The sequence below is a fragment of the Arvicanthis niloticus genome, chromosome 19 (genome assembly GCF_011762505.2).
Source record: "Arvicanthis niloticus isolate mArvNil1 chromosome 19, mArvNil1.pat.X, whole genome shotgun sequence".
NCBI lineage: Eukaryota > Metazoa > Chordata > Mammalia > Rodentia > Muridae > Arvicanthis > Arvicanthis niloticus.
The window spans coordinates 11,831,471-11,857,971 of NC_047676.1; the positions used below are offsets into that span (position 1 = coordinate 11,831,471).

At 47.0% G+C, this 26,501-nt stretch overlaps 1 protein-coding gene across 3 annotated transcripts in view; it reads left to right on the forward strand.

The window, feature by feature from the left end:
• Trio (trio Rho guanine nucleotide exchange factor) overlaps window positions 1–26,501 on the forward strand; it is a 289,368-nt gene that overhangs the window by 210,663 nt on the left and 52,204 nt on the right. For all 3 annotated transcript variants that reach the window (XM_034523627.2, XM_076916395.1, XM_076916394.1), the window contains exon 34: window positions 5,167–5,410. In XM_034523627.2, the coding sequence (XP_034379518.2) occupies window positions 5,167–5,410 (244 nt within the window). The remainder of the gene's footprint in view (window positions 1–5,166; window positions 5,411–26,501) is intronic.

Consider the following 26,501-nt stretch of genomic DNA (forward strand, 5'->3'; position numbering starts at 1 on the left):
GGCTTCCATGTTAGTGTGAGCCTGGGAGACTGTTCTTCATACTGTTATGGTGGGGGTTGATCTGCCAGCCTCCGCAAAGCCGCCCAGCAGCAGTGAGAACCTAGGGCATAATGGCATTTATTCTGGGTATGTTCTGGCTGCCTGTGGTTGCCTTTGCTTTTGTGTCCACGGCCTGCAGTGGAACTGTACTCTCTAATCCCCTTAAACCAAGTAATCGTTGTTTGGTCTGCTCTGTGTGAAACCTGCATGAAGCCACAGGACTCTTTTGTGGAGTTTCTGAATGACTGAATGTAGCGGGCTGTGGGGTACAACTGTTCACAACAGTCGATACACTCTGTTCTCTAGGAGGAATGGTTGTTATTAGACCACATCCCTCCCTCCCACCCTGTTCTGCCCCCGCCTTCCTTTTGAATTGCCCTTGAAAAATTGGCCAGATATTCACTGCAGTTGATTGTCTCCTGGAAACAGAATCGCTTGAGAGGAAGGCTTCCCCACCACACCATTTCTCTCTTGAGTTTAGCCTGCTCAGATGCTCTCCAGGCTTAGTGAGTCAAGCTGGGTCTTAGCTGTTGCCCTTTTAAAACTGAGTGTTCTTGTGACACACAACTGCCTTGTTGTGTCACACAGGGTCAGGGTGTGAGAATGTCAAGGAGTCCATGACCAGCCCACTACATGAGCATCTCAGCCCTGGGTTGAGACAAGGCAGCAGTAGGACTCAGATTTGGGTTTTTTTTGTTGTTGTTGTTGTTTTGTTTTGTTTTTTAAAGCAAAAGGCAGAATTCTACAAAGATTGTTGAAGTACAAAAGACTTTGGCCAGAAGATGAAGGGGTGGAAAGACCATAAACTGTTTATTTTCCATTATCCTAGAGAGAATTCGGGGGGGGAGACTGCTTGGAATCTGCTTGTGTCCTTGGTCTAGGTTGCTGGTGCTTCCCAGTGGTCCTCTCCAAGGGCAGGCGGGGGTTTGGGGAGAAGGAAAATCCTGGGTGATTTCTGTGGCTGTGCTCCGTTAAAGACCAGCTGTTTTTCCACACATACTGGTTACCACATAGTAAGAAATTGAAAGATGCCTTTAAACTGTCTTTCTGGCCTCTGAAGTAACTTTCAGTAGGGTAAACGTGAGTCACGTGCTACGTTGCATTCCTGAACTAGACAGATATGCCAGGGAAGCCATGACAGAGTCTATACAATGTGCAGTGTGCTGCTGCTGCCTCAGGCGAATGACTGAGATGAATGAAACGGGTAGGGTGGTGGTTAGCGTACTCATGCCAGCAGGGCTGGGGTGGCTGAGAGCTCCACAAACTTCATGGTCAGTGACCTAAACTTCTGGTTAGGAATTGAGTTCTTGATATCAGTAAGGACTTGCTTTGCTCCTCAGAGTACTTACCACAAATGTCTGCAACAACAAAAACATGTCTTTCTAAAATCTTAACAAGCTTCATTTTAAAGAGATGTTTTTGTAGCTCAATGCACAGTTTAAGGAAGGAAGGAGAGGTAAATAACACTGGGTGTTTGAAAAAGCCACAAGGAAACATTATAAGTTTACTTAAGAATGCATAAGCCAGGGGCTGAAGAGGTGGCTTAGCAGTGGAGAGCATCGGCTGCTCTTCTAGACCTGGGTTCGGTTCCTGGCACCTACATAGTGTGTCTCAACTATGACTACAGTCCTAAGGTGATCCAGTGCCCTCTTCCAGCCTAGGTGGCTACCACATGCATGTAGTGCACGTACATACATACAGGCAAAACACCTATACATAAATAAAAATGAAAAAATGCACATATAAAACGTGTGTGCATATGTACAGTTCAGTTGGAGTCATGCCACGTGGGTGATAACGCTCCTTCCAAGACCCCAGTGCCAGGCATTAGAAAGCTCCCTTTGGGGGTCCAAGAAACCCTCAAGTTTGTTGTGTCCCAGAACTTGAAGCTAAATTCCCTATTACAGAAGACACGGCAATGAGAAGAAGTGACCTGGGACTGGTCTCAAAGCCTCCGCCCCTAGAGCTGGCTCTCATAGTATAGGAAGATGTTATGCAAGTTATCAAGGGAAAAGCCATCAATAGCCCTACCCAATTGTAAAGTCTGTGGACCATGACTGTGACTAGCCCAGCAAGATCTCCCCAGTGGTGCACTGTGTTGTTTTATTGTGGGGTAACCAGCAGCTGTATTGTTTGACTAAAATTTAAATACGTAAATGCAAAGCTTGAAACAGAAGCCTATAGAATTCTTCTTCTCAGGGAAACAACCGTTTATTTCCTGACCTTGATTGTAGGTTCTTATCTCTCCCGATGGGCAGGAGAGGACTGGGAAACAGGAAAATGTGGAAGTGATAGTTTTAGCACTTTTTGAAATATTCTGGCACTCTGCTTTCTTAAGTTCTAGAAAGCCTTTGCATGTTTTTAATGTGGTTTATGATTCTTTGTCAGAACAGGCTTGATTTTTATTTCTTACGCTCTGTCAAGCACACAGATGTTTCCAATCCTTTTGGTTACTCTGGAAAGGTCTTTAAAAAAAATAAGTGCCAGAAATATAGTGGAGTTGAACTCCCCTTCCTGGGCAGCCCTCCCCCATCCCTGTCATTTGCTCGAGCAGCCTGACAAGTTAATGAGACTCTGGTAGGGGAAGCAGCCAGCTCAGGGCTCCTTCCCAGAGCAGCAACATGGGCCACTGGGGATAGCCTGGAGTTCTGACTGGAGAGCTCATGACAGATCTGGCTGCTCTCAGTCATGGGGGGCACTGGGGCTGGACCACCAAGGCCCACAAAGGACAGGGGTTGGGCTGTGGCAAGTCTGACCCTGTTGAGCATCATTGACTGACTCTGTTTTCGCTGGGAAAGGGAGCATTTACCCTCTTTGCTGAGGAATTAATCACTTCTATATCATGCGGTTCTGTGAGGGAAATTCTTTCCCAAGCTCGGTCTCAACTTTTGGCATTTATATGGCTTCTTTATCTGTTCAGGGACTAATAGAAATGTTACCATGGCTTTCCCACAAAGGAGTTTGTAAAAATTGAGAGGGGACCTTAAACAGCTGTGACCTCGTGAAGAGGGCCGTTTGGTCTGGATCGGTGCTGCATGGTGGGAAGAGCTGTGTTGTTCCTGCCCTTTGTGGACGTCTGCCGCACATGCTTCTAACTCTGAATTCCCAACCTTTCTCACAAGGGATGAGCTGCTAGGAAGGAGGGTAGAACCGTGTGTGGGCGAGCCTTCCTACAGCCTGCCAAGCGTGCTGTGGGCTTTGCATCTCAAGGATACACAGATCCTGCAGTAATCTACAGGCCGTGTTCTGTTTGCCATGGTGACCAAACCTCTCTCTGCCCTTAGTCTTGAGACACACACACACACAGAGCACATACACAGAGAGACAGAGAGGAGACAGACAGACAGACACAGAGAGAGACTTTTCATTTCAAAACTAAAGTATAAGTTGTTTCAGGAAGAAGCCCTATGGATGGCAGAAATGGAAACAAATTCCCAGAGACAGTGGATGGGGCTCTTGCAGAGAGATTGGACACAAGGAGTTCTGACCACAGGGATGGCAGTGTGGACCACATATGCACAGGACCTGTCTCAGAAGCCACTGCCCGCACATAAACCTGGCCAGGCAGATCTGGATCTAAGTCCTGTATCAAGAGAATTGTACCTAAGGTTTTGAAGAGGACAGTACATGCTTTTTAAAAGGCTACCCTGACAGTGTTGTTCCAGTGGGACAGAGCAGAGAGTTGTGGGTCCACAGAGACACCACCAGAGTCACTGAGAAACTCAAATGAAATAACCAGTGTAGGGTTTGCAGAGGAAGAAAGTCATCAGAAAGTCACTCTCGAGTCCACTTGACAACTTCTGGAGGAGGAGGGAAATTCATTTAAGTTTGGTAATTTGCTAGTAATCGCATTGACCAGAAAGCAACGCCGGAAGAAAAACACAAGCAGGGACGTTATGAGTCATGACCCAGCTTCCCTAGCAGGGTGAAAAATCGGAAGCATGGGGTCACCAGCTGCTGGGTCTTTGTGAATACCAGCATGAGAGTTAGGCTGTCCCAAAGGGGCTAGAGAAGAAACAGTTGCAGTGGAACCTGGGAATATCCTGAGGACAGAGCCAGTCACAAGATTCTTATGTAGGAGCTGATGAGTCCTGTCCCCAAAGAGCTACAAGTCCAGAGGGGCAGCCCACCAGGACACGAGCTATTTGAGAATATCTGTAGTGGGAGACCGTGTGTGTGTGTGTGTGTGTGTGTGTGTGTGTGTGTGTGTGTGCGCGCGTGCATGCGTGTGCGTGTGCGTGTGTGTGTATGTGTGTGTGTGTGTGCGTGTTTTCATGGGACTCATGGATGTGCTACCAAAGACTTAAGTACTACTAGTCTGTGTGAGGAGAAAACATTTTGAGCACAGTGAGCAGAGAGAATGGGGTCCCAGGTTCAAGGGTTAGCACCAGCAATTATGAGAGGGCTGGGCAGGCACATGGAGGAAGCACGCTGATAGAAATCTGCTGCGATGTCTTTATGAGTTCTAGATAGCCACCAAGACATTCATTCTCCATCTTCAAACAATGCTGTATTCTCATGCTTAATGTACAGAGAACTAGTGAGCACTGCATACATTCCTTAGGGATGATAGAGATGTAACACAGGAATGGGGTGGAGCAAGGTCCTCTGAGGGGCGTGGGCAGGAGCACTCCAGGCCCAGGGCCTAGGGGCCATTCATCCCTCTTTGGAGCCGCTCCCTTCCTGATCTAAAGATGCTTGGAGAGCCTGTGTTCGGAGCACTGAGTGGTGCTCAGGGGTGCTTGCTTATGGCTTTGAAACTCCGCAGAGCTTCTTCTTACTTTATTGTCTGTCTCGGGATTTTCCCCTGAGCAGCCTTTAGGCAGTTTTATTGCTTTGTTCTGAGTTTAAAGATGAGTGCATAGCGTTTTTTAAAGAGGGAGCTAGAATGTCTCGGGTTCAGAGAGATTTGGAAATGCATGAGAAATCACACTGGACTGACAGTGAACTCAGAAAAAGCCCAGCATAGGGAATGAAAGACCATCCGTGCCTCACAACTCCTAAGAAAAAAAAAGGACAGGTGAAGCCTTTCACCCTACTGCAGTTTCAGGCAGAAGGTGACATTCCTAGCCAAGATCGTAGAGTGGTTTTGCTTGCTGACCTGTCCTCTCTCTTTGTCCCTCCCAGCTTTCTGGTGGCTGTGAGCTGACGGTAGTGATCCATGACTTCACAGCTTGCAACAGCAATGAACTGACCATTCGGCGTGGCCAGACAGTGGAGGTTCTGGAGCGGCCTCACGACAAGCCCGACTGGTGTCTAGTGCGCACCACCGACAGGTCCCCTGCAGCAGAAGGCCTCGTGCCCTGTGGCTCACTGTGCATCGCTCACTCCCGAAGTAGCATGGAGATGGAGGGCATCTTCAACCACAAAGGTAAGCCAGCCCCTAGAGGGCCAGACAGAGAGCACACTGAGGCCTTTCTGCCCTGCAGCGAGCACACAGGACCCTCCTGTCGGGGTCCTTCGGTGCAGTGATAGATCAAGGCTCTGCAGTGGAGACAGGATTCCTCCCACTACTAAAACTGTGACCTCCTCTCCTGAGGTAGAGGAGCAACAGGGAACATCAGCTCCAAAGGGGCAGCTCTCTGGGGGTCGATGCCATTCGTAAGTGGAGAAGAAGGAATGGGTACTGTTTGTCTTATGGTTGTCTTGAAGTAGGCAAGGAAGCAACAGGTATGGAAGCAGGGACTGGACCCAGCCTCTTTTGAGTCAGGTTCTCACATGGCCTTTCTGTGCTGTCATTAAATTCCTGGAGATCAAATTTGGGCCTGAGTTATTTAGCAACTCCGTTTTATAGTTGTGGAAATGAGGAGTCTGAGGATAACCCTAGCTCCGTGGCAGCGTGCATGGGGAGAGTACAGCTTACCCTTACAGGCCTGTGGTGTTCCCGAGCAAAGAGGTGGCTTTTGGAGATCTGCTTTAAACTTGCGAAGCATGCAGTATTTATTACCAGACAACTCCTCTAGATTAAAGTGTCTTAGAGTAGAACTGTCCTTCTGTGGGTGTCAGCCTTCTTGTAGAGATGTTTACCTCACCGTGGAGGCCTCAGGACCAAAGGCTGCTGAGTACATAAGAGTGGCTTGTCTCAATGGAGGCGTGTGTGCTGCAGATGGAAAGGCACACTGGAGTGTGTGGAAAAGACACTGTGTCACTATCGTATACTCTTTATGTGTTGAAATGACATGTTCCTACGGCGGGGGTGGGAGGGGAGTTAAGCAAACTGTGTTTTTTAAATTAGCATTTCTTTTGACATTCTCCAGTGTGGAGAGTAGAAAGTTCAGTCAAGGGACTCAGCTCATGCTCTGTGCCCATGGAGGAGGCTAGCTTTCTCATTCATCTTAGTGAGCCGTTCTGGAGACGTCCTGCCTTGTAGGGAGGCACTGGTGTCTCGCTCATCTACAGGTGCAGTGGGAGGCATGGCCGCCATCGGCCTGTTGTACAGTACGGAAGATAGTTCCAGCGTTGGGGAACATAGCTGGTTTTATCTTTCTGAGAGAATGTCACTCCACTCTGTCATCGTCTTTTCTACTAACTGTAGAATATTCTAGCAGCTTCCCCCTTGCCCTCCATGGTCTCCGCACAGTCATCTTGACAGGCTGGTACCATCTTCTAGACGGTGGCTTAATTCCCTCAGTTGAATGGCATTGTAACAAGGCCTGGCCTCCAGATAGTGCAGCTAATTCTTTACAGCCGAGCTCTGGGTCCCCAGGGCCAGCATGGGAGCACACCCACACTTAGTGAGGCACAGGATAAATGAGACCAGGAAAAGGACAAGTATCGCTTTTCATCTCTGGAGACTAGGTTTGGAGTAGTGTAGGCCTCTCTGTGGCCGGAAACTGGAGCTCATAGAGAAGTCCCCCAGCACTGAACTCCACCTTGCTAGCCCACGGCTGGCCTGGGTTACCTGATCTATTTTAGCCCTTGGACTTGGGTTGGAAATAAAGTTTCTCTGTCCTCCTGAGGAGCACTGGTGAACTTGAACATGCTGCACACAGCTCTTGTACTGAGAGATTGTGTTTGTTTGGCCTCTCCTGCCATGTGTTCTTTACTTCCTGGTACCCTCAGTGGCAGCTTAGCTGAGGGGAGGAGAGCTTCTGTCCTCGACACACTCAGCTCTGTCCTGAGAACTCCAGTGAACATTGGGTTTTGCTATTTATAAGTGGCCATTCTGTTTTTCTGTCCAAATACGTTTGGTGATGTCCAGCCTATGAATGTCATCCCTTCCACTCCAAGCTTCTAGCACCCTGTCCTTACAGCTAGCTGGACCTGCTGTGAGCACCGTGGGCCAGTAAGGGCTCGGTTTGCAGTTTTATCCTTTTCCTGATTCTTCATAATTTTCTCACAAGAAAACTGAAGGTTGTCTGTCTGCTCCATCGGTGTCAGGATTTGTGCATCAGCAGAGCAGTAGCTGAGGGGAGGAGAACCCACCTTCAGGTTTTTCATCAGGCTTCTGACAGACAATCCTGCTGAGGTCAAGCCCAGGAAATGTAGCCTTGATCAGAGTTTCCGTCCAGCAGACCAGAGGCTGTTGTCAGAAAGTCCAAGCAGCAAAGGGTTATGAAGTAAGAATGACACCGAGAAAGGATTTGTGCCCCTCAGAGGCCTCTGCCATCCCCATGAGCTGCCATCTTGGGAAGCACGGTGCCTTGATGTGCCTCTGATCAGCCCATCCTCCTACCTGCTGTGTGGAGAGAGGGGGCGTGGCATTGTAATTGGTAAGATATTGGTGTGTGCTGGGCTGTGGTGCCTACTGCTCATGTGTGTATTCTCACCTGGTACCTGACGCTGAGACTCATTTCCTTGGAAGAGCTCTGGGCTTGTCAGGAGCAGCAGGAGGGAGGGAGGCCACGAGCCAGTGCTTTCTCACAAATCCCAGTCTCGTCATCCTGTGGCTGGACCAGACCCCTTTGACAATGTCACATAAGCCAGTTGGCTTGCATGCTCCACCCCAGAGAAGTCCTGAACACAAAGTCATGACCATTATGTATATGTATCTCTATCAATAATCCCTAGACATAGTTTCCCATCCAGACAGGAGGGAGAAGTGCATTGCTTCCCAGTTCAGTCTTGGCAACTTTTCTCATAAGCTGTCCAAACAGCTTAAATTTCCATACTCTCTTAAGTGCATATACATCTGTGGCCATTAGTGTTAACTGTCTGATTGCCTGTGAAGAACAAGCTGTTTAAAGGATCCCGTGAGCTCTCGGTATCAACTAGACAGGTCTCCATGCTCACCATGGGCGGGGCTTAGACTCTCCTGGTGGGCCGTGGCCTATGATTCCTGAGGACCTTGTGTCCTGTCTCGACACACTCGTCTATATGGTGATTTCAGGAGGGCGAAGATGCAGCTCACATAAAATCAACTCAAAAAGAAACTGAGTCACACGGCTTATGGTTCAACATGTTTTTGTGTGTGAAACTAAACTCAGAACATTATACCTCAGAGAGAGCTCTCTCTTGTGTGGAGGAAGATTCTTCTGGAAGATTGCGTTTCTGCAATTCTCTCCAGGCAGAGGGATTGCCTGGGGTGTTGACACTCCCCTGGTTGGGCTGCCATTCTTCTCTATCACAGCATCTTAGTCACCAACTCAGCAGACAGTGCTTGTACAAAAATAGAATGTGGCTTCAGCAAATCCCCGCTTGACCGGTCTTCTCTGTCTGTGGTCTGTACCGTCTGCTGTGACTTCAGAACCTAGGGCTGGCCTCCGTGCAGAGGGCCCTGCCTTAGCTTGAAGCATGCATCTCACACGGAGAACCACCAGTGACCTTATTCCTTGGGGAACAGGCTTTGACTGGCTGGAAGTAGATGTCAGGTAATCTCTGCTAAACTCCAGTAAAGCCAAGCGATGTTTCCTTCCCAGTGTCTGGACTTGTAAACCTTCTATTTACCTCATTACACAAGTCAACAGGAGCATCAGAATTGTCTGTACTTCCTACGAGGCCATTTCAGAACATCATCTATTCCTTCTGATAGGTACATCTGGACTGTTAATATTCATGTATGTATGTATGTATCTATGTATGTACATATGTATTCATTTTATGTGGTACTAAGACTTGAATCCAGGACCTGGAGAGTGTTAGGCAAGGGTCTGCTGTTGTACTTTTTATTTTGAGACAGCAACAGGGCCTTTCTCTGTCTGTCTAGTGTCCTGGCATCTCTCAGGTTGCTCAGCTTTACTGGTAACCCGGGCAGGCATCCTCCTTCCTCAGCCTACTGGGTACCAGAGATTATAGACCCAACCCCCAGCCCCCAGAAGCACTTTCATTTTTTTTTCAAAACCAAGAACATTCCAGAGGGCCACTCAGTGGCTGCAGTACCCCAGGGCGAGGCTTGTAAAACTGAGGGTGTTCAGGAAACATGATGTCACCGACGTCCCTCAGCTCGGCACATTACTGTCATTGATTTCCGACTGGCCAGATGTCTGCAGTGCAGAGTGTGAGTCTGTTACTATTTATTGTTAGCTTTGTTATTGTATCCTGATAAAATGTCAGTTTGTCTTAGAATACTCTTAGGATGTCCTTCCCTGGTGCTCACAAGTGCACCGTGACTGGAAGATCACCAGGACAGACGGCCTATGTCCCCACATAATCCCCTGTTATCCTGACGGCCCCTACAGCCCTGCTACATAGCAAGATGTCTTAGAACAACACTGTCAGTCCCGCCCAACCATTTCAGCAGAGTAGGGCTTTGAGAGGAGATCTGGTGATGTTGGCTGTTGTGGGGAGTACTCGCAGCTGCCTCTTCTTGTCAGGATCCCTGAACGCTAACCACCTCTCTTCCTGCCAGTTTTGCATGCGTGGACTAGGGACACTCTTACCAGCTCCTGCCGCCCTAAGTTTCTATTCCTTAGAAAGTTTCTTTGAATAAAACTAATTCAAGTTGACATCTCCTTATGCCAGCCCATAATGAGATGACAGGTGGGCTTTTTACTAGTGCTTTGATGTATCTAGAAAAAAATAAAAACAACATCTACTTAGACAAAGCAGCTACACTTAAGGTGCTTATAATTATAGCTTGTTTTTTTTTTTCTCTCCTTTGGATGAGAAAAATAAGGAACACAAACAAGAGAGAGAAAATCTTTTGTCTGGTGACTGAGGCCCAAAACTAGCAGTCGAAACTCTGTATCTTGCCATCACCACAGCAAATCATATACCAGAAAGAGCTGTCTGTGGCTTTTGGCTTAACCACAGAGCCTGTGGAGACGTGGGCAGGTCTCCACAGATGTGGCGACATCAGCAAGCAAGCACAGGACCCTGACCTAACAGCAGCCTTTTCTCCAGTCCATATTGAAAGTAGGGAAGTTCCCTGAAATGTCGTTGTTCCTCTGGGTTTAACCCGGACCACATTCTCTCCTCTCTCCAAGTCTCAGCTGAGCTTTTCTTCTCTATCCTCTCTTCCTTAGATAGTCTCACCTGTTAGTGTGCATACCAGCCCTTTCGAACTGAACTATCCGAGCTCCCCTGCCCAGTCCATCTGCTGACTAGTAACATGGCCGCGTGCCTGCAGCTGTCTTCGTCATGTCCTGCACGCTCTGTAGTAAAGCGGCATGTAATGCTGACATTGCCCTGTAGTCATGTTGGAGTTTATAGTTCTATACAAGGGTGTCTTCACAACCCTGCGCTTTTAACCAACATCTCTCTGTACTGCCATCTTACAAACTGGATTCCCTGTACCCCACACACCCCGAACCATTTGCCCTTCTCCCTAGTTCCTGGCAACTACCTGTCACTTTGTTTAGAGGGGACTGGCTTACTTTATCTAGTTAAATGTCTTTGGGGTTCATCCATCATGTCTCTGGTCTTGTACTCTGTGTATGTATACATCCCTTCAATGGATTCTTGCTGTCCATGGGGTATCCAAATGCCTCTTTGAGTCCCTGCTGTGGGATTGTGGCTGTTAGTCCAGAAGTGGAATTACTGGACAGCAAGCTGCTAAGTAGTGTCTTCCCTCAGGCGTGTTTAAAATGCAATCCCTGTCATGGTGGTCTTAACAGGTAGGGCTGGGGCAGGGCTCTTGGAGGCAGAATCGGTGTCCTTATAAAGGAGCCCCAGGAATCCTTTGTCCTTCCACCAAGCAAGAACACAGGACTCATCTCTGAGAGACAGACCTTACCAAACACAGATTCTGCTGGCACCTTGATCATGGACATGGGCTGTCCTTACCCCGTTTTAAGATCCGTTGTTGCATCCATAGGAATAAACAGAGTTACAGTAATCCCATCTTCAACTTCTGGAGAATGTCATATCTGCCTTGTGGCTTTGTGTCAACAATGTATTCAAATAGATTCTTTTTTCCCTCTCTGCTATTACCTCTGGCCACCTGATGCTCTGGCCCAGCTGCTGCTTGCCCATCCCCCTCACTTGTATACAGACCCCATGGCACAGCTCTTGTTGAAAGTCAGTAGCTTCATGTTGACTACAGAAAAATTCCATTTTTCCAGTCCCCCAACATTTCCTACAAACCTTTATATTTTTTGATATACACGTACACATACTGACACACAGACACACACACAGAGTTCCTGGGGGACAGCCTTCCCCTGCCTACCCCTGAACATCTCTGTCTAACTCAATTCACCAATCAAAACATCTTTAGAAAAAGCCTAAGGAAGAAAGCCATCCCTGCAGTGATCGTGTGGAAGGGAGGCTCGACAGAATCAGTTCTGATCCGGCTCACAAGTCTTTGCCCACTTCAGGGCATGAAAAGAGGCACCGCAGTCTTAAAGGCTCCGGTGACGGAAGACAAGAGAACCTGTCAGAGGAACTCACTGCAAGAGCTTTGAGCAGATTTCAGTGAGTGGCGGCTGTGTGTGTCAAGCTAAGCTTACAGACATTACAGCGGACAGAACTACAAATAAACCCTGGGCTGATTAAAAAACAGCAGAGAAACACCTTGTACTTCTGCACTGAAAGGTAGCCACACTCAGAAAATGGACACGTTGTGTGCCTGGCCACAGAGGGGTATGTTGAGGATTCCTCAGCTGGAGCAGAGGCTCGGCAAGGTGGCATTGAGAGAACCAAGTGCTCCTCACTTGTAATCCCTCTGTCCAGTCATGTTCTTTCTTAGTAACATAAACACTGTACACTTGATAGACTGATTTTTCTAGGGCCATCACTGGAAATTCAAAGAAATAAATGCTGTTGTGCCAGAGGCTACTCCTGAAATGACTTGGAGTTTCTTGAGATGGGTGACTGGATGGCCACGGCCTGTGCTGGAGCCTGTGAGCTCCGCCCGCAGCGCATGCTGATGATGACCACATGGATAACCACGATGTCAGTGTGAAATAAGCGTGTGTTTACACCGGCTGCAAATGATAGTGTGTCTGAGGGCTTATCCTCCCTCCATGGACACTTTCCTCAACTCATCCCTATCCACGCCCCCTAATGTCTGGGCAGGTGAGGTCATGGCTGTGCCTGATACCTTGTGTTCTCTTCTCTACCCTGTGGGGTTAGGATGAGGCCAGGTCTCCCCCTCACTCCCATATGTCCCTCCTCCATTTTGTACAGATGAGACAAGGGACATGACCTTCCTTCCCTGAGGTCTGCAGATGGGGGCGGGAACTTCATAATGTCACCAGGTATGTTTACACTTACGAAGCCACACCCAGGCCACCCACACTCCCTGCTGACCCCAAAACATAGGCTATGCCCAAGTGTTTTTCCCTTGGAGACCAAGCAGTAGCCATGACTACCTGCCCCATCCAAACCACATTCCTAGCCCTCAGGACAGCTCCAGGCCTCTGGTCACAGTATGGACGGCAGTGAAGGGCTTGCCCCAGTCACAGAGCTCAAGTCTCGCCCTCTGCTTCACCTTGGATAGAATGTTGAAGATGCAGTTCCCAGTACCAAGGACCTCAGCAGTGTGGGGTCAGTCCGTGCTGCACTGTGGACACCCAGTACAAATCCATTTCTGGAGCCTGCTCTGACCGAAGGATGACTTACAGTCACCCCCAGCTCCAGGCTTCCTCATCCTGGGAGCAGCCCCTCAAACGAGAATGGGTACCCGTGACCATCAACAGGCCTGGCCCTCAAGCTTCCCTCCTAAAGTATCTCATTATTTTCTTCCATTCACTCACCCAGCGGATGACTCCTAAGCTGCCTGTCTCTGATGAGACCGAAATAACTCGTGACTTTTAAATGACCTAAAACAGTTCCAAAAAGTGTAGGGTATCAAAGTCTTCAGTGACAGTAACAAGCGATTCCAGTGTGCTTGAGCATTTGTGTCATACCACAGGGACCTGCCACCAGAGAACACCCCAGGTTCACTAAGGCATTTCAAACCCATACCTGCCCACGTGTTCTTAAAAACACATACAATAGAGGATCTGTGTGCGGCTTTTTAATTCACTTGGAAAGAGCTGTTTTATTCTGTTTGAACAGCTGCTAATGTAAATCCCTGTGGGAAGAAAAACTCAAGAACATGGAGTCGCACCAAGAATTAAAAACATTGCCCCTCTCCTGGGCACTGCATATCCGAGACCGGGTAATGAATCCCAGACCCGTGATTAAGCAGTGCTCTCTGCAGAGCGTATAATTACGGAGCCACACAAGCCGCTATTATTCTGCAGAGAGCCTCGTGTTGGGAGCATCTCCCCGCTCCTGCTTTACATTAAGGATTTCTCAAAACAGGAACAATCCAAGAGGGCATTGACAGCATCCATGTTAGGTCATCACAACATGATAGCTAGTGCCAAGGCATAAACAGTGAGTGAGTAACCCATCTTCCCACACCCATTCTAAAGACCTGCTGGACCATCATGGACACCTGCAATCCCAGCACTCAGGAGGCAGAGATAGGATTGTGAGTTCAAGGCCAGCTTGGCCTACCTAACAATACCCTGTCTTTAAATAAATAAATAAATAAATAAATAAATAAATAAATAAATACGCTATAGGTGCTGGGTTAGGGAAAACAAAGAAACTGGCGACCAAGCATAGCAGGGGATGGGAAACAGGCCCACAGGGCTGTGGGAGGTACTGGGTCTTCCGACCTTCTCCCACCTCTCAGTGTCTGGAAGACAGACTTTACAGCTGACATTACATAGACACCAGAGTGCAGATAACCAGTTAGATGAGGGCCTCGTCCTTCAGTGTGTGCATTCTGGAGAGTGCAAGCTATCAGAGTCAGAGGGGGTGTGTGATGGGAGCTCTCCATGTGCAGTACACGGTCTCTTTGGGTTGCATCAGGTGAAGTGCAGCTGCATGTAGTGAACCTGTTCTGTTTCCTCAGGCTTGCCCTTGATTCCTGGTGCAGCTCAGCTGGCCACGGCCCGGAATGAGGTGGGCCTGGCTGACTAGACTGACTGTATGTCCCTGAGCTCTGGGAGACATGAGGTGATGCTTTGGCTGAGGTCCTGGAGTAACTTCCATGACACATAGAATTTGAATAGCTTTGCCTATAGACACTCACTCTAAGCTAAAGTACACAGCTTTAGGGTAATGCAGCTGAAATTAATTCTTTTTGTACTATAAGAAAAGGAGCCTACATCAGAGAACAAAGCCATATTATTTGTTTCTAGTAGATTTGGAGTTCTGCATTCATGGAAAAGCACAGGAAAAGGAGACGAGGCAAGCAGCACAGGGCTATTTCCAGATCACTCAGAATAAAGAGTTCCGGAACTGGTTCACAGTGCAGGCATGGAAAATGAGCCTGTTTGAAAGGCCCTTCAAATAATAAACACCCTCTGTCCTTGTCCCGTGCTTCATTTGAAAGTTTTGGGAAAAGCATGACCTTGAGTAGTCAGCAATGTGGAATGACCACGCTGTCCACAGTGTCCCAGGATCTGCTGATCAGTCCACTCTGAAGCCGCTCGGCAAACAGCATGACCTGGGTCAGCCCACAGAATGATGGCTATGCCCAGAGAAGACCTCTGTAGACTCCCACATAGAACACAAGAAGAGCAGAGGGCGAAAGTCCGCGCTCTGAACTCAGCCTTCTATACCTCTCATGTTCCCTCCAGAGTCCATCCATAGTAATGGGCGGCGACAGGGGAGAGGGCTTTACTTTGTACTGGCAAACTTCTGTTGTGAGATGTTAGGCTTAAGAGTGTGAAGCCTGGTGCTGGAGAAATGGCTCAGTGGTTAAGAGCACTGACTGCTCTTCCAGAAGTCCTGCGTTCAGTTCCCAGCAACCACATAGTGGCTCACAACCATCTATCTATGCTGGGATCTGATGCCCTCTTCTGACATGCAGGTGTACATGCAGATAGAGCACTCATAAACATAAAATAAAAAATAAAAAATAAAGAGGGTGAAGCCTGCAGGACTTCCAAGGGACACGGGAAGCCGAGGTCACAGAGGAACTGTCTGACAGAGTGGTTTGATTCATAAGTTTCATAAGGCATGAACGTTCATAACTCTATACAGTTTGGAGGAAGAGACCCAAGCTGATTTTTGAGCATGCGCTGAGAAGCAGGCAAGCATCTCCACCCTGAACTGCTGCCTAATTCACACCTCTTCCATTAAACACGCAATGAAAATGTGAACATTTTCGAGAGATTAACAAATATTTCCAAACATATGGCTTCTTTACAAAAAAATCTCTCTCAGACGTCAACCTATAGGTCCAGGGACAGACTCATGGTTAAGTCCAAAGAAATGGATTTAAAAGTGATCATCCCAGCAGAGGGTAAAATGGAGTTGAGAATTTAAGGGGTTGGTACACATCAAATCCTATAGTCTTGGTGATAAAAATTATATTTATGCACACATCATGGCAAGTTCTATTGAGATGTTTTACTTGCTTGACTAACTTGTAAATCATTCACGGATTTTCCTCCAAAATTTGATTTTTCCCTTGAGCCTGTCAATTCTATTTCTATAAGCTATAAATATATATGTTGCCAGGAATCAAGTGATCCACATGTTAGTTACTGAAGCAGGCAAGGTCCCCGTGAGCCACAGTACTCAACGAACTCTGCTTGTATGTGCTTAGAGCAGTATACACTCATGAAAAAGATGGAGCAAGTCTCTGTATTATAGGGACACGGAGTCAAGCTACGGAGGACTCCATGGTGGGAGGGGTTCTGATAAATACAAATTTATTCATATTTGCAAAAAAAAAAAAACCTCACCACTAGTGTAAGCCAAAAGAAAGCGGGAGTCGGGGGGAAGATTTATCCATGTGGCCAACAGTGCTGTAGAAGTGCACCAAGTATATGCTTCCCTGTGTTTTATTTCTGAAATGTTTAAGATCTAAAAGATAAGAGTTGGGTCTTTTTCTCTCTAGAAAAAGGGACAGGGGTGTCCATAAAACCATATGAAAAGTTTGTCTGAGACTAGGTGTCCCTGTGCCTCCACCAGATTGGCTCAAGGACAGTGGCTGGATGCTCCAGAACTAGCAGGACATGTCCGTTAGGGACCACAGACTTGTCGGGACAGGAGGAAGTTCATCCACTAAGCTGCCACCACAGAGGCCCAGGCCTGTGGCTCTGTTTCCTAGAAAACCAGCTCTAGAGACCAGAGTCTAAGACAAGCGGTCAGCAAACTGATTCCCCTGATGCCTCAGGCCTCAGCTTACAGCCCAGGTGACTGCCCTGCACTACCTGTGCACACCCCTGCCTCATCCACGTCTACACGTCGAATGCTGCCAGACTAGATGTGCGCCAGCCTGTGTATGAGCCGTGCTTTTATCCGCTTGGAGACAGTGTCTCAGTCTGAGGTGTGGCATGTATAACTTGAGCATAAGAATGTGGAGAGAGACACGTTACAATAAAAGAAAGAGCAGACAAATGGAGGACTTAAAGTGTCAGCACTGCACAGCTTTCTTTACATTTCACCCTTTCTGTGGCTGGTTTGTGTGTGTATACATGCACGCAGAAATTGTGGAAGGTATATGTGTGTGTGTGTGGTGTGTGAGGGAGTGTTTTGTGTATGTGAGAAGACGTGCGTGTGTGTGTGTATAAAATGGAAGCACACAGAAGTTAACATCAACAACCTTAGCCGATATAAAATCGGTTTTTAAGAGCAGGAAACATCTACTTGGTGGATCACCACAGTGAACAGGGAGGCAGCCAAAGCCCTCAGAGACAAAGGCTGTTACCAAAGAAGCTGCTTGTGAGGTTCACTATACCCATGGCTTTGCTTGAAGGGTGGGACACTCCCACAAGCTCCCACAAAGGGTCAGTTATGAGAGTTCTGACACGACCATTCTAAAATCCTGACCCTACCTAAAGAAACCCCTTATGGGAAACATTATGGGATCGTCCGTATGCACATCTTCTTTCCCGTCCTATCTTAGTCACAGAGTCTACTCACGGGCCATTCATGAGTGTGTGGCTAGGGGACTGTGTCATGAGGGGAAGCCATGCTTTTCGTATGCCTTTGTGGCCTCCTTGGGGGAGTTAGAGGACCTGCCCTGTTCAGAAGCCACATGATGTGGTCTCCCTCCTAGAAAGAGCTAGAAGATTCACCTTCAGGTCCTGTCCCAGTAATGTGCAACACTCTGAAATGTCACAGGATTGAGGTATCAGAAGCCTCGGTTGGTTGTTGGAGGCTAGCTAGCTACATTGCTTTGATTTAGGGGGAGGGGGTCACCCCTAAATTTTTTTTTCTGTTTTTAGAGGCTGTCCTCTTACAGTTCAGCAAATACCACACCATGCTGGGGCATCGGAGAATGTCACAGGATGATAACATAAAAAACAGGAGTCTGTTGAAGAGAGGAGAGCTCACATCTTTTCTGAAAAAAGACAGTAAATAAAGCAAAGCAAAGGAGCCTATCGGGTTTCCTGGCTCTCTGTTGCAGGGTTTGAATGCCCCATAAAGGTGCTTTTGTAGACTGCCTGCTGCACAGAGAGCAGAGGGGACTCACATGTGAATGGCTCCCTAAGAAGCAGGGTCCTGTCATTCTGAGCCCCCAGGGCAGGAGGTATTATCTTGGGGTAAAGAAACAGGAGCAGGCTCCTCAGGACAGGAGTATCTTTGTGCACAGAACCTGAGAGAGAGCAGCAGGAGCCACAGCTGTGCTTGAGACCAGCACTGTGGGCACACTGTGCAGAACGGAAACACTGAGAGAGAATGGGGGCCACAGAGATCGCACAAGGAAGTGAAGTGTATTCTTCCAGAGAACCAGCACTGTCAGTCCCAGGGCCGGGTGCTCGGACACCTGAGAATAGACTATGTCCTCGCCTGTTCTTTTTGAAGACTTTTTCATGTTTCTGTTTCTTTAGTTATTTGCAATAATGTAACATACTTGTTTTTAGCTTTTGGAAAAGCTGCAGAAGTAGAATTCTGTGTCCTGCATGCCCCAGCCCTCAGTAGAGTCACCCACAAGGATGCACAACGCAAAACACAACCCATCGTAACTCAAACGTGACAGTCTGGGCATACTGGCTCTCAATGTTGTAGGATGCCCTGCTTGGAATCTACTTGTTTTTGTCCGAGTTAATGTAGCTGGACCACTTTGGGAGGGGGCGATACTGAAGCAGGGGCCACAGGAGAGGCCACTGTGCCTTGCTGTGAGCTGACCCTCAGCGCTGCTTAAGCCACACTGCAGTCCCTCCCCACCCAGCAGGCTTTCCGATGGTAGTTAATCGATGCCACGTGATGCTATATTTTTATCAACTATGCAGATATTCCTTCTGGTCCTGCTCTGCTGCTGCTTTTAGCCCCGCCATTAGTTCCACCTCCAGCTGTGATTCACGCACCAATCGCCTAGGGGCGTTGTCTGTTTCTCTGAAAGGAAAAGCTACCTCTTATCACATTCATTTAGTTAGTTACCTATTACTCAGTTTTCTGACATCCTTCACGTGGCCAGGACTCCCCTACTTCCCAACAGCATTAGGAGCCCCTCCTGGGAGCTGGTCCCAGGTTCCTCCCATGTGGCCACCATCCTGAGGTCACCTGCTTCCACAGGGAGCTGTCCCGGCAGAGGTGAAGGAAAGGCTAATTGTGTGCATTGATGTTTCCTTTGCTTTCCTTTCCCTATCTGTGTGTGTTTGTACCACCTTAACACCAACTGTAGCTGCCCAGTATGGCTGCCGAGCCATCCTCCTTTCCCTGTTTGAACTTCTCTCTTTAACAGTCAAATACTTGGGTACTGCTGTCCACATTCGTTCAACCTGTGTCGTCTCCTGGTGAAATATTTTCGTGCCTAGAATACTCAGTCTGCATCTCAGCAATCATTGTAGAATCCCTAATCTATCGCCCTGTGAGAGACAGGCCCCTCCGGCTCTTCTTGCTTGGTCTCGGTTTGCAGTGTGCAGTCAGGATGCGTTTGTAGAGCTGACTTACTGTGTAGCCCACCCTTCCCTTTCTGCTTCGCAGTGCTGGTTTCTGTGTCACTGTGTCTGTGTTCCACTCTGAGCACATAGACGCACACATGTCACCTCCCTGCTAGCTTGCTAGTACCTAGCATGGTGTAGGAATGTGTTTTATTGCAGAAAATGTATTTCTGGAGGCTCAATTTTAGGGATGAAGGTATCAACATGGTTGGTTTCTTCCTAGGCCTGTCATTGGCTGTCACCCATGGTTAATGTGAACACACAGCCTGACTCTGACTCTCTGTCCTAGTGTCCTTCCTATAAAGACACCAGTCATTGCCTAGAGTTTAGACTGGTTCCTTTTGTTCTCATTGCTAAGCTAGGGTCTTACTCTATAATTACTCTATATAATTATATATAATTAATATATATATACTATATATATATATATATATATATATATATATATATATATATATATATAGACAGAGAGAGAGAGAGAGAGAGAGAGAGAGAGAGCGCTAGCCCAGGCTATCCTGAAACTCACTATGTAAACTGGCATTGTATTCATGACAGTTTTTTTGTCTCAACCTCCCAAGGACAGGCTTTTAGACATGAGCAACCATGTCTGATCCTTAGGACTCCATCTTAACTCAATTGCCTCTTTGAACTCTGTCTAAAAACACAGTTCTATTTAAGGGCACTGGAGTTTAGGACTCCATTGTATAAATTTGGAGGAACACAGGTTAGCCTATAACTTGTTCAGTTCTTTTAGGTTATAGGTTTGATTATTTATTTGGGACATATGTGTAATATAATCCCAAGAGTTGAAACTCGGGCTGGTGATTTGGCTCAGCGGTTAAGAGCCCCGACTGCTCTCCCGGAGGTCATGAGTTCAAATCTCAGCAACCACATGGTGGCTCACAACCATCCTTAATGAGATCTGATGCTCTTGTGGGTGTTTGAAGACAGCTACAGCTATGTTACTTACATATAATAAATAAACAAAAATCCTTTGGGCCGGAGCGAGAAGGGCCCTGAGCGAGTGGGGGCTGGAACAAGAGAGAGAAGGGAAGGGAGAAACAAAAGTATTAAAAAGGCTAGACCAAGTAACTTTCCTATGAATGACACATTTCTCAGAGTTGAAACTCCGTTTTCTTAAATATTCTACTTCAGTTATGGCATTTATGAGCCAATAACTAGTAAATGTATGAATATCATGTCACAATAAACCCGTTGCAAGTTACAATACTGAAAGTTGGAAATGTATTTACTAAATCCAGGCCAACTGAACATCTCATTTACCACAGCCTGCTGTAACTGCACCCAGGATGCTTCCATTAGCCTGTGGCTAGCAGAGTCACATAGCATTTACCACAGCCTGCTGTAACTGCACCCAGGATGCTTCCATTAGCCTGTGGTTAGCAGAGTCACATAGCATAGGCTGTTTTGTTTCTCATATAATACACTGAGCGCTGAACTGTGCTGGAGAAACACAAGCCTTACCAAGGCTTTCATACCAGCGGAGACTTACCTCAAATCCTGACAGACACGATGTTCAAGTCAGGAACCCTTTGTATTTATGCCCATCATTTGTATCTTCCCAGAATCTCTCGCGTTTGGTCCTCGAGTCTTTATAATGCTACCTTAGACAGGGATTTTCGATTCTCTTTGTGGAGTATTCAACCATATACCTAGCCATAAAATTAAAATGTCAAAAACATGAAAACTGCCCCCAGACATTTTTCTTTCTTTAGAACTTCCCATGTTATTTCCGCACAGCATCCCGGCCTCCCTGCCCAGTGCCTGAAATGTTTGTCTAACCCAGCTCACTTAGTCTGTTTTCTTTCTTTGCAGACCTCACCTCCATCTGTTCTAAGGTTATTCCCCCCACCTCTACGCTTTCCTAGTCCGGGTCATCCAGAATCCAGACTGTTGTCCTTACTCTGTGGCTAGATAATGTCTAGCTGCAGACAGGCTCCTGAACACTCACAGTGAGAAGGAACCCAGCACTAACTCCTACCTATTCTCCGGTCTTAATGGCCTCCATTTTCCTTTCTGTTTACCCTACACTGCTGGTCTCAAGTCACCCATATCTGCATACTCTTCTCTCCCCGCCTCTCCTTTCCCTCCCTCTTCCCCTCTCTCCTTCTCTCTCTTCCTATCTTCCCTGCTAATGAGCCCTGGGTCCTAAACTGAATGTGTTCCAATTCTGACAACAGAGCTCTGGTCTCACCAGAAGAAGTAAGAAGCCCTAGAGTTCAGGTTTGTTTCTAGGTGCTTTGGCTGCTGATTAGAACTTAAATTTCCCGTAGTTCTCCCATGCCTTCTGTTTGTGGCCTCCACATTTCTGCTGGTCCCACTTCTCCACCTAGTAGATTCTGGGTCCATGGAACCTCTGCCAGGATGCTTTATGCTCACTTAACTGTAAACAGCTCAGTTACAAACAGACCCCTCCAGCCCTGAGCTTCCAGAACACCAGGAAGATGGGATGATGCTGCCCCCGCTCCTGGTACGCCTTTCCCCTTGCTGGATTGCTGCTTCCTGGCATATGTGAGCTTGGGACTTGGAGAGATAAGTTGCTGGGGAAATTTCCCATACCTCTGCGGCCAAAATTACTATACTCACATCTAAGCCTCAGCCCCTTCCTCCCTCACAGAGAACTTACACTGCACATGAGGTAACTCACTGCCCTGACGGAGCTTTCTCTAGTTTTAATTAATAGCCTGTCTTTGGCAGTTGGTATTTTTAGACAGAGAAAAAGTAAGCCATGTAATAAAGGTGGTAAAGGAAACTTTAGACTGTCAATTAAGTTGATTTCTGTATATTGTAATTCTTACTGCTTATTTTGTCAACAAACGGGGTTATTTATTTGGTAATAAAGTTTCCTTTCCTTGTATAAAGAGTGCTGTGTGAGGGTTACACCTCCCTTCTGGTTCTGGTGCAAGCATGCCATCTGGATCTGTCATACACAGGACCATCACAGGGAAAACAAACCTTGTGTCTTGCTTTTGCTCTTTAAGAATGTGAGGCGCATTTTGAGTCTATAAATGTCAAACCCTATCCATAAAATTAAAATGAGAAAAGCATACAAAAGGCCCCAATTTTGTGGCAGCTTGTGCTTAGACATTGGCCTCTGAACGCATTTTCTTTGCATACTGTGGACGTGTCGTATAACTTTTTGCAGAAGTCTATACTGTTTCCATGTTTCCTTTCTTTGAGGTTTTTTTTTTTTTTTTTTTTTTTTTTTTGCTTATTTCACAATAAATGCAGGCAGGTCACAGGAAAACAAAACAGCAGTATCAAAAGACCTTATACACCAGACGTGAGCATAGAAACTATTCCAGGTGATCCCAAAGCTAAGACACAAGGGCACACGCTTGCCATCAGGAGCAAGGGTCCAGCACAGTTCAGAGGGTATATTCCCCTTTGAAACCCTGTGTGCGACAGACAGGCTGAGGACTCAGGGGAACTGACAGTGGCAACTGTATAGACAAGGGAGGACACCCAGCTCCCCAAGAAGACAGGAGCGAGAGCCTAGTATGTGCCTTACTAAACATGTCTTTACCCATCACATATAAGGATATTTGTTTTCTCCTGTCTGGCTGCTTCCTGGGAGGAGGAACAGAGCTGTTTCCAATAAGTGGAGTGTAGCATTGCAGCCCAGTGATGTAACCAGTTGGCTCTCAGACCGCATTACATCCCTTTTTATCAAGTCTCATCAGGAGGCCCTGTTTGTTATAGGTCTCTGAGAGGACCTCCCTCCAGATGTACACAAAGCCCAAGCCAGTGAAGCTGTCCAGAACTCCCAGGGCTGGGAGGACATCTGTCACTTCACATTTCACCGAGAAAGGGAATCCAGTGCCGGATCGTGCAGGAGAAGAGAGACATCTGGTTCCCAGGGTGCCTTAAGAATTTCCTTGAGCTCCAATTAGAGTCAGTGTGGTAGAATGTAGTCTGTGCCTGGCTATTCCCACATGTGAGCCCCAACTGCTAGGTAGTGCTCAGAAGCCAGCAGCAGAACGGAGAGCTGCACTCACTCCAGGCCATGGGCTGCCGCGGTCAGGGCTGCACAGCCTCTGTCTTTGCTGCTAAGTGAGAAGCTCTGGCTGTCGCCTGAGGAGAGGCAGAGTCTCCAGGTTCTGGACCGTTAGATCCCTGGTCATCATGCCGAACGGGATTAAGCCAGTTGACACGCTGGACTCGCTTTCTTCTGTTGGCTCAGCGTATTGCAGCGGCAGCCAGCCAGGCACCTGCAAGTACTGGATCCTCGACCTAGGTACACAGCTTTTTAGATGCTCGATCTGCGCTTCTTTCTCTACCTGCTTCCCTCCAGTCAGCTGCTTAAATGCTTGATGTTTGCTGAGAAGCAGAAACAAAGCAGAATTCGTATCACATTCTGATATGAATTGTGTTCCATGCCTACTGCTTTGCAAAGGGGCCGGGTGGGGATGGCTTCTGGGAGACCCTAGAAATGCAGCCCAAGACCAAGAACAGTGCTGTGCTCAGACTTTAGATGCTCTGGGGGTGTTCCTAAGGTCTTCCCACTGCAGCTGACAGCCCTTTTTTTTCTCTGAAACTGCATATAAACAGCATTATGTGATCTAGATTATGATCTGCCTTCTAGTGACTTTGGCTAGTTTTGTGTCTGTTTCAGGTTTAATGTATTCTGGGGTTTTTCAGAGTAGCTGAAAAAAATAGCATTGTCATATCCCTGGGTTAAGATTCCATGATTCTTTTAAGAACTGCTGCATGTAAGATAAAGGTAGGTGGGGGGATGGATGCTCCAGCCTCCACCGTCTGGATTAAGGGAGTATGTGTGCTATGGTCTGGCTTTGCCCATGAGGTAGAGAAAATAAAGGAAACGTGATCCCTACCAAGGTCTCTTGAGTTTGAGGGGAATGATACAGAAAGTCCAGGTGAGGGGATTGGACATGTCTAATGCCGAGAACGCTCTCCCTATAATACAACGCTAGTGTTGGCTTCCTTTCTGTTCGTCTCCCCTGGCAACTAACAACACTGTGCATCCAACAAAATGATTTCTAGAAGCTATTATCTTCCTACCAGTGGTGATTTCTGCTAGAATTTCAATTCTGGCCTGGTTGTCTTTCAGTATCTGCTAGTACTCGCCTCTAGCCTCTGTTTACATCCACACTTTAAAGTGAGCAGCAAGATGTGGAGTCGGGAGGAGCAGCTGAGACTCGTTGGGCCCTTTTCATTCACTGTAAGCTTGACTGAAGGAGGATCAGTTGGGGTGCAGGGTTCATCAATGAAGGAAGCTTATCCTAGGTAAAGGGGGTACTGAATGGGTCAAGTGGCCCTGCTTACCTCTGGGCATCCTTGGGATGTCAAGGGGAAACAGCAGAGCTGTCTTTGAATTACGGGCCCTTAAGGAGGTAAGTATTGACCCTGTGTGTGTTGAATTTGCTGCTGTGAACATGGTTTTCTATAATGTTCTTCACGGTTTCCATTCACAAAGTTATCATCGATATTTTAAGTCAATGGCTTGTGCCGGTGGTTGTTTTTATCATACCTGTGTTAATTACATTATCCCAGAGTGGTCTTTCTCGAGAGGTGATGCCCTCACTATGTGAAGGTTTGTGATCTGCCCATTAGGGATACTGGGCGGTAGTATCTTCCCTGTGTTGGGAAGATGAAAGTAGATGAGGCATGAGCTCACTTGATTAAAAATAACTGATGCAGAAAAAAAAATTGGTAATGTCAAAGTCTGGACCGTGAGGGAGCTCTGGCCCCTGTGCAAATTACCTCATCTCCATGAACTTGGTTGTCCTCAACTGCAAAGCAGAAACACTGATGGAGCATCCCTTCTGGGCAACTTTGAGCGCCCCAGGCATTTCAGCAAGTAGCTGAGCAGAACAGTAGATCTTGAGACATAGCATCTTCTTCCTGTAGAGGGACCTTTGGGTCCTAGAATATTCAGTCCTTTAAGAATTCTTACTACAGGAAGTTATTAGACTTCTTATTTCATAATGGAGGATGATTGTGCTGTTATTTCCCACATATATTATTATCATGGTAGTTATTAAATTATTAAGAAGTTTTAAGAGCAATTCTCAAAGTCGGCACCACAGATTTTTAAGTTGACCTACATTTTAAAAGAAAGGAAAATACTATTTCATATTAAAGGATGGATAAAAAGAAATGGAAGTCAGGTTTGTTCCTCCCACGTCACTAAGGGAAGGTGACTGTTGACCAGTCATTCCCAGGCTTTTACAGGAACTCCAAGATACCTTTCCCAGCATTGTCTGAGGGTGATATTTAATATCCACTGGTTCTTCCTTCTTCATTGATTATAGGAGGTCAGGTATCCATCAGACTTGAACAGAAAAAAGGGTTCAGACTCCTAGCCAGGAAATAAATTTTAAAGCAGATTTTTTATGTGTCAAAGATACCCATGGTGGTCACCAACCATTTTATACACCGGCAGATGATCTGGGCCTTGAGCTTTGGGGGAAGGTCTGTACCTGCTTTTAGTACAGTGAGTGGGGTAGCATCGTGATACAAGGGAGCCTGTTGGCCTCGGCTCCTCTCCACAGAAGTGGATCTCACTTGCTGATGTTGCAGTGAGCTACCTTACACAGTCATAGCAGGAGAATTTCAGCAGTTACCACAGAATGAAATAAGGAGAAGGGGAAGTGAAGCTAAGACAGGATATAGAGTTGCATGCCAGCCTGGTCTACCTAGCTTTTATACCTTTTTTTTTTTTTATGTTTATTTTTTCCTCTGAGAATTCAATACAATATATTTCATTCATATTTCTCTCCCCCAGCTCCTCTCAGATCTCCATACCCACCCAATTTGATGTTCTTTCTCTCAAAAACAAAAACCCATGTATGTGTGATTGATATGCCCAGTATCACTCCATTGAAGAAAACAGATTTTTTTTTCCAGTAGTTATAAACTGCGAAGTGTTTCCTGGCGAGGGGAGGGACTTCCTGCCACACTGCCACTCCGCTGCACTGGGTTTGTGCTGTGCACTGTCTTAAATAATCCCCTGGTAACTTCAGCTAGCCTTGTATAAACAAGATGGTGGCTGTTGAGGAGGCTCATTCTGAATTAGCTACTCCCTTTGGGACCCAGCCCAGCACTGAGCTCCTGCATTAGACTCTGGCAGAGCCCTTCAGAAAGGTGAGCAGATCCACACATAAAGCACTGTGTGTTGTGGAATTCTGAATTTGAGTTCAAATCTTCTGAACACATTCTAAAGGATGGAAACACACAGGATATTCAACTCAGTGTGAA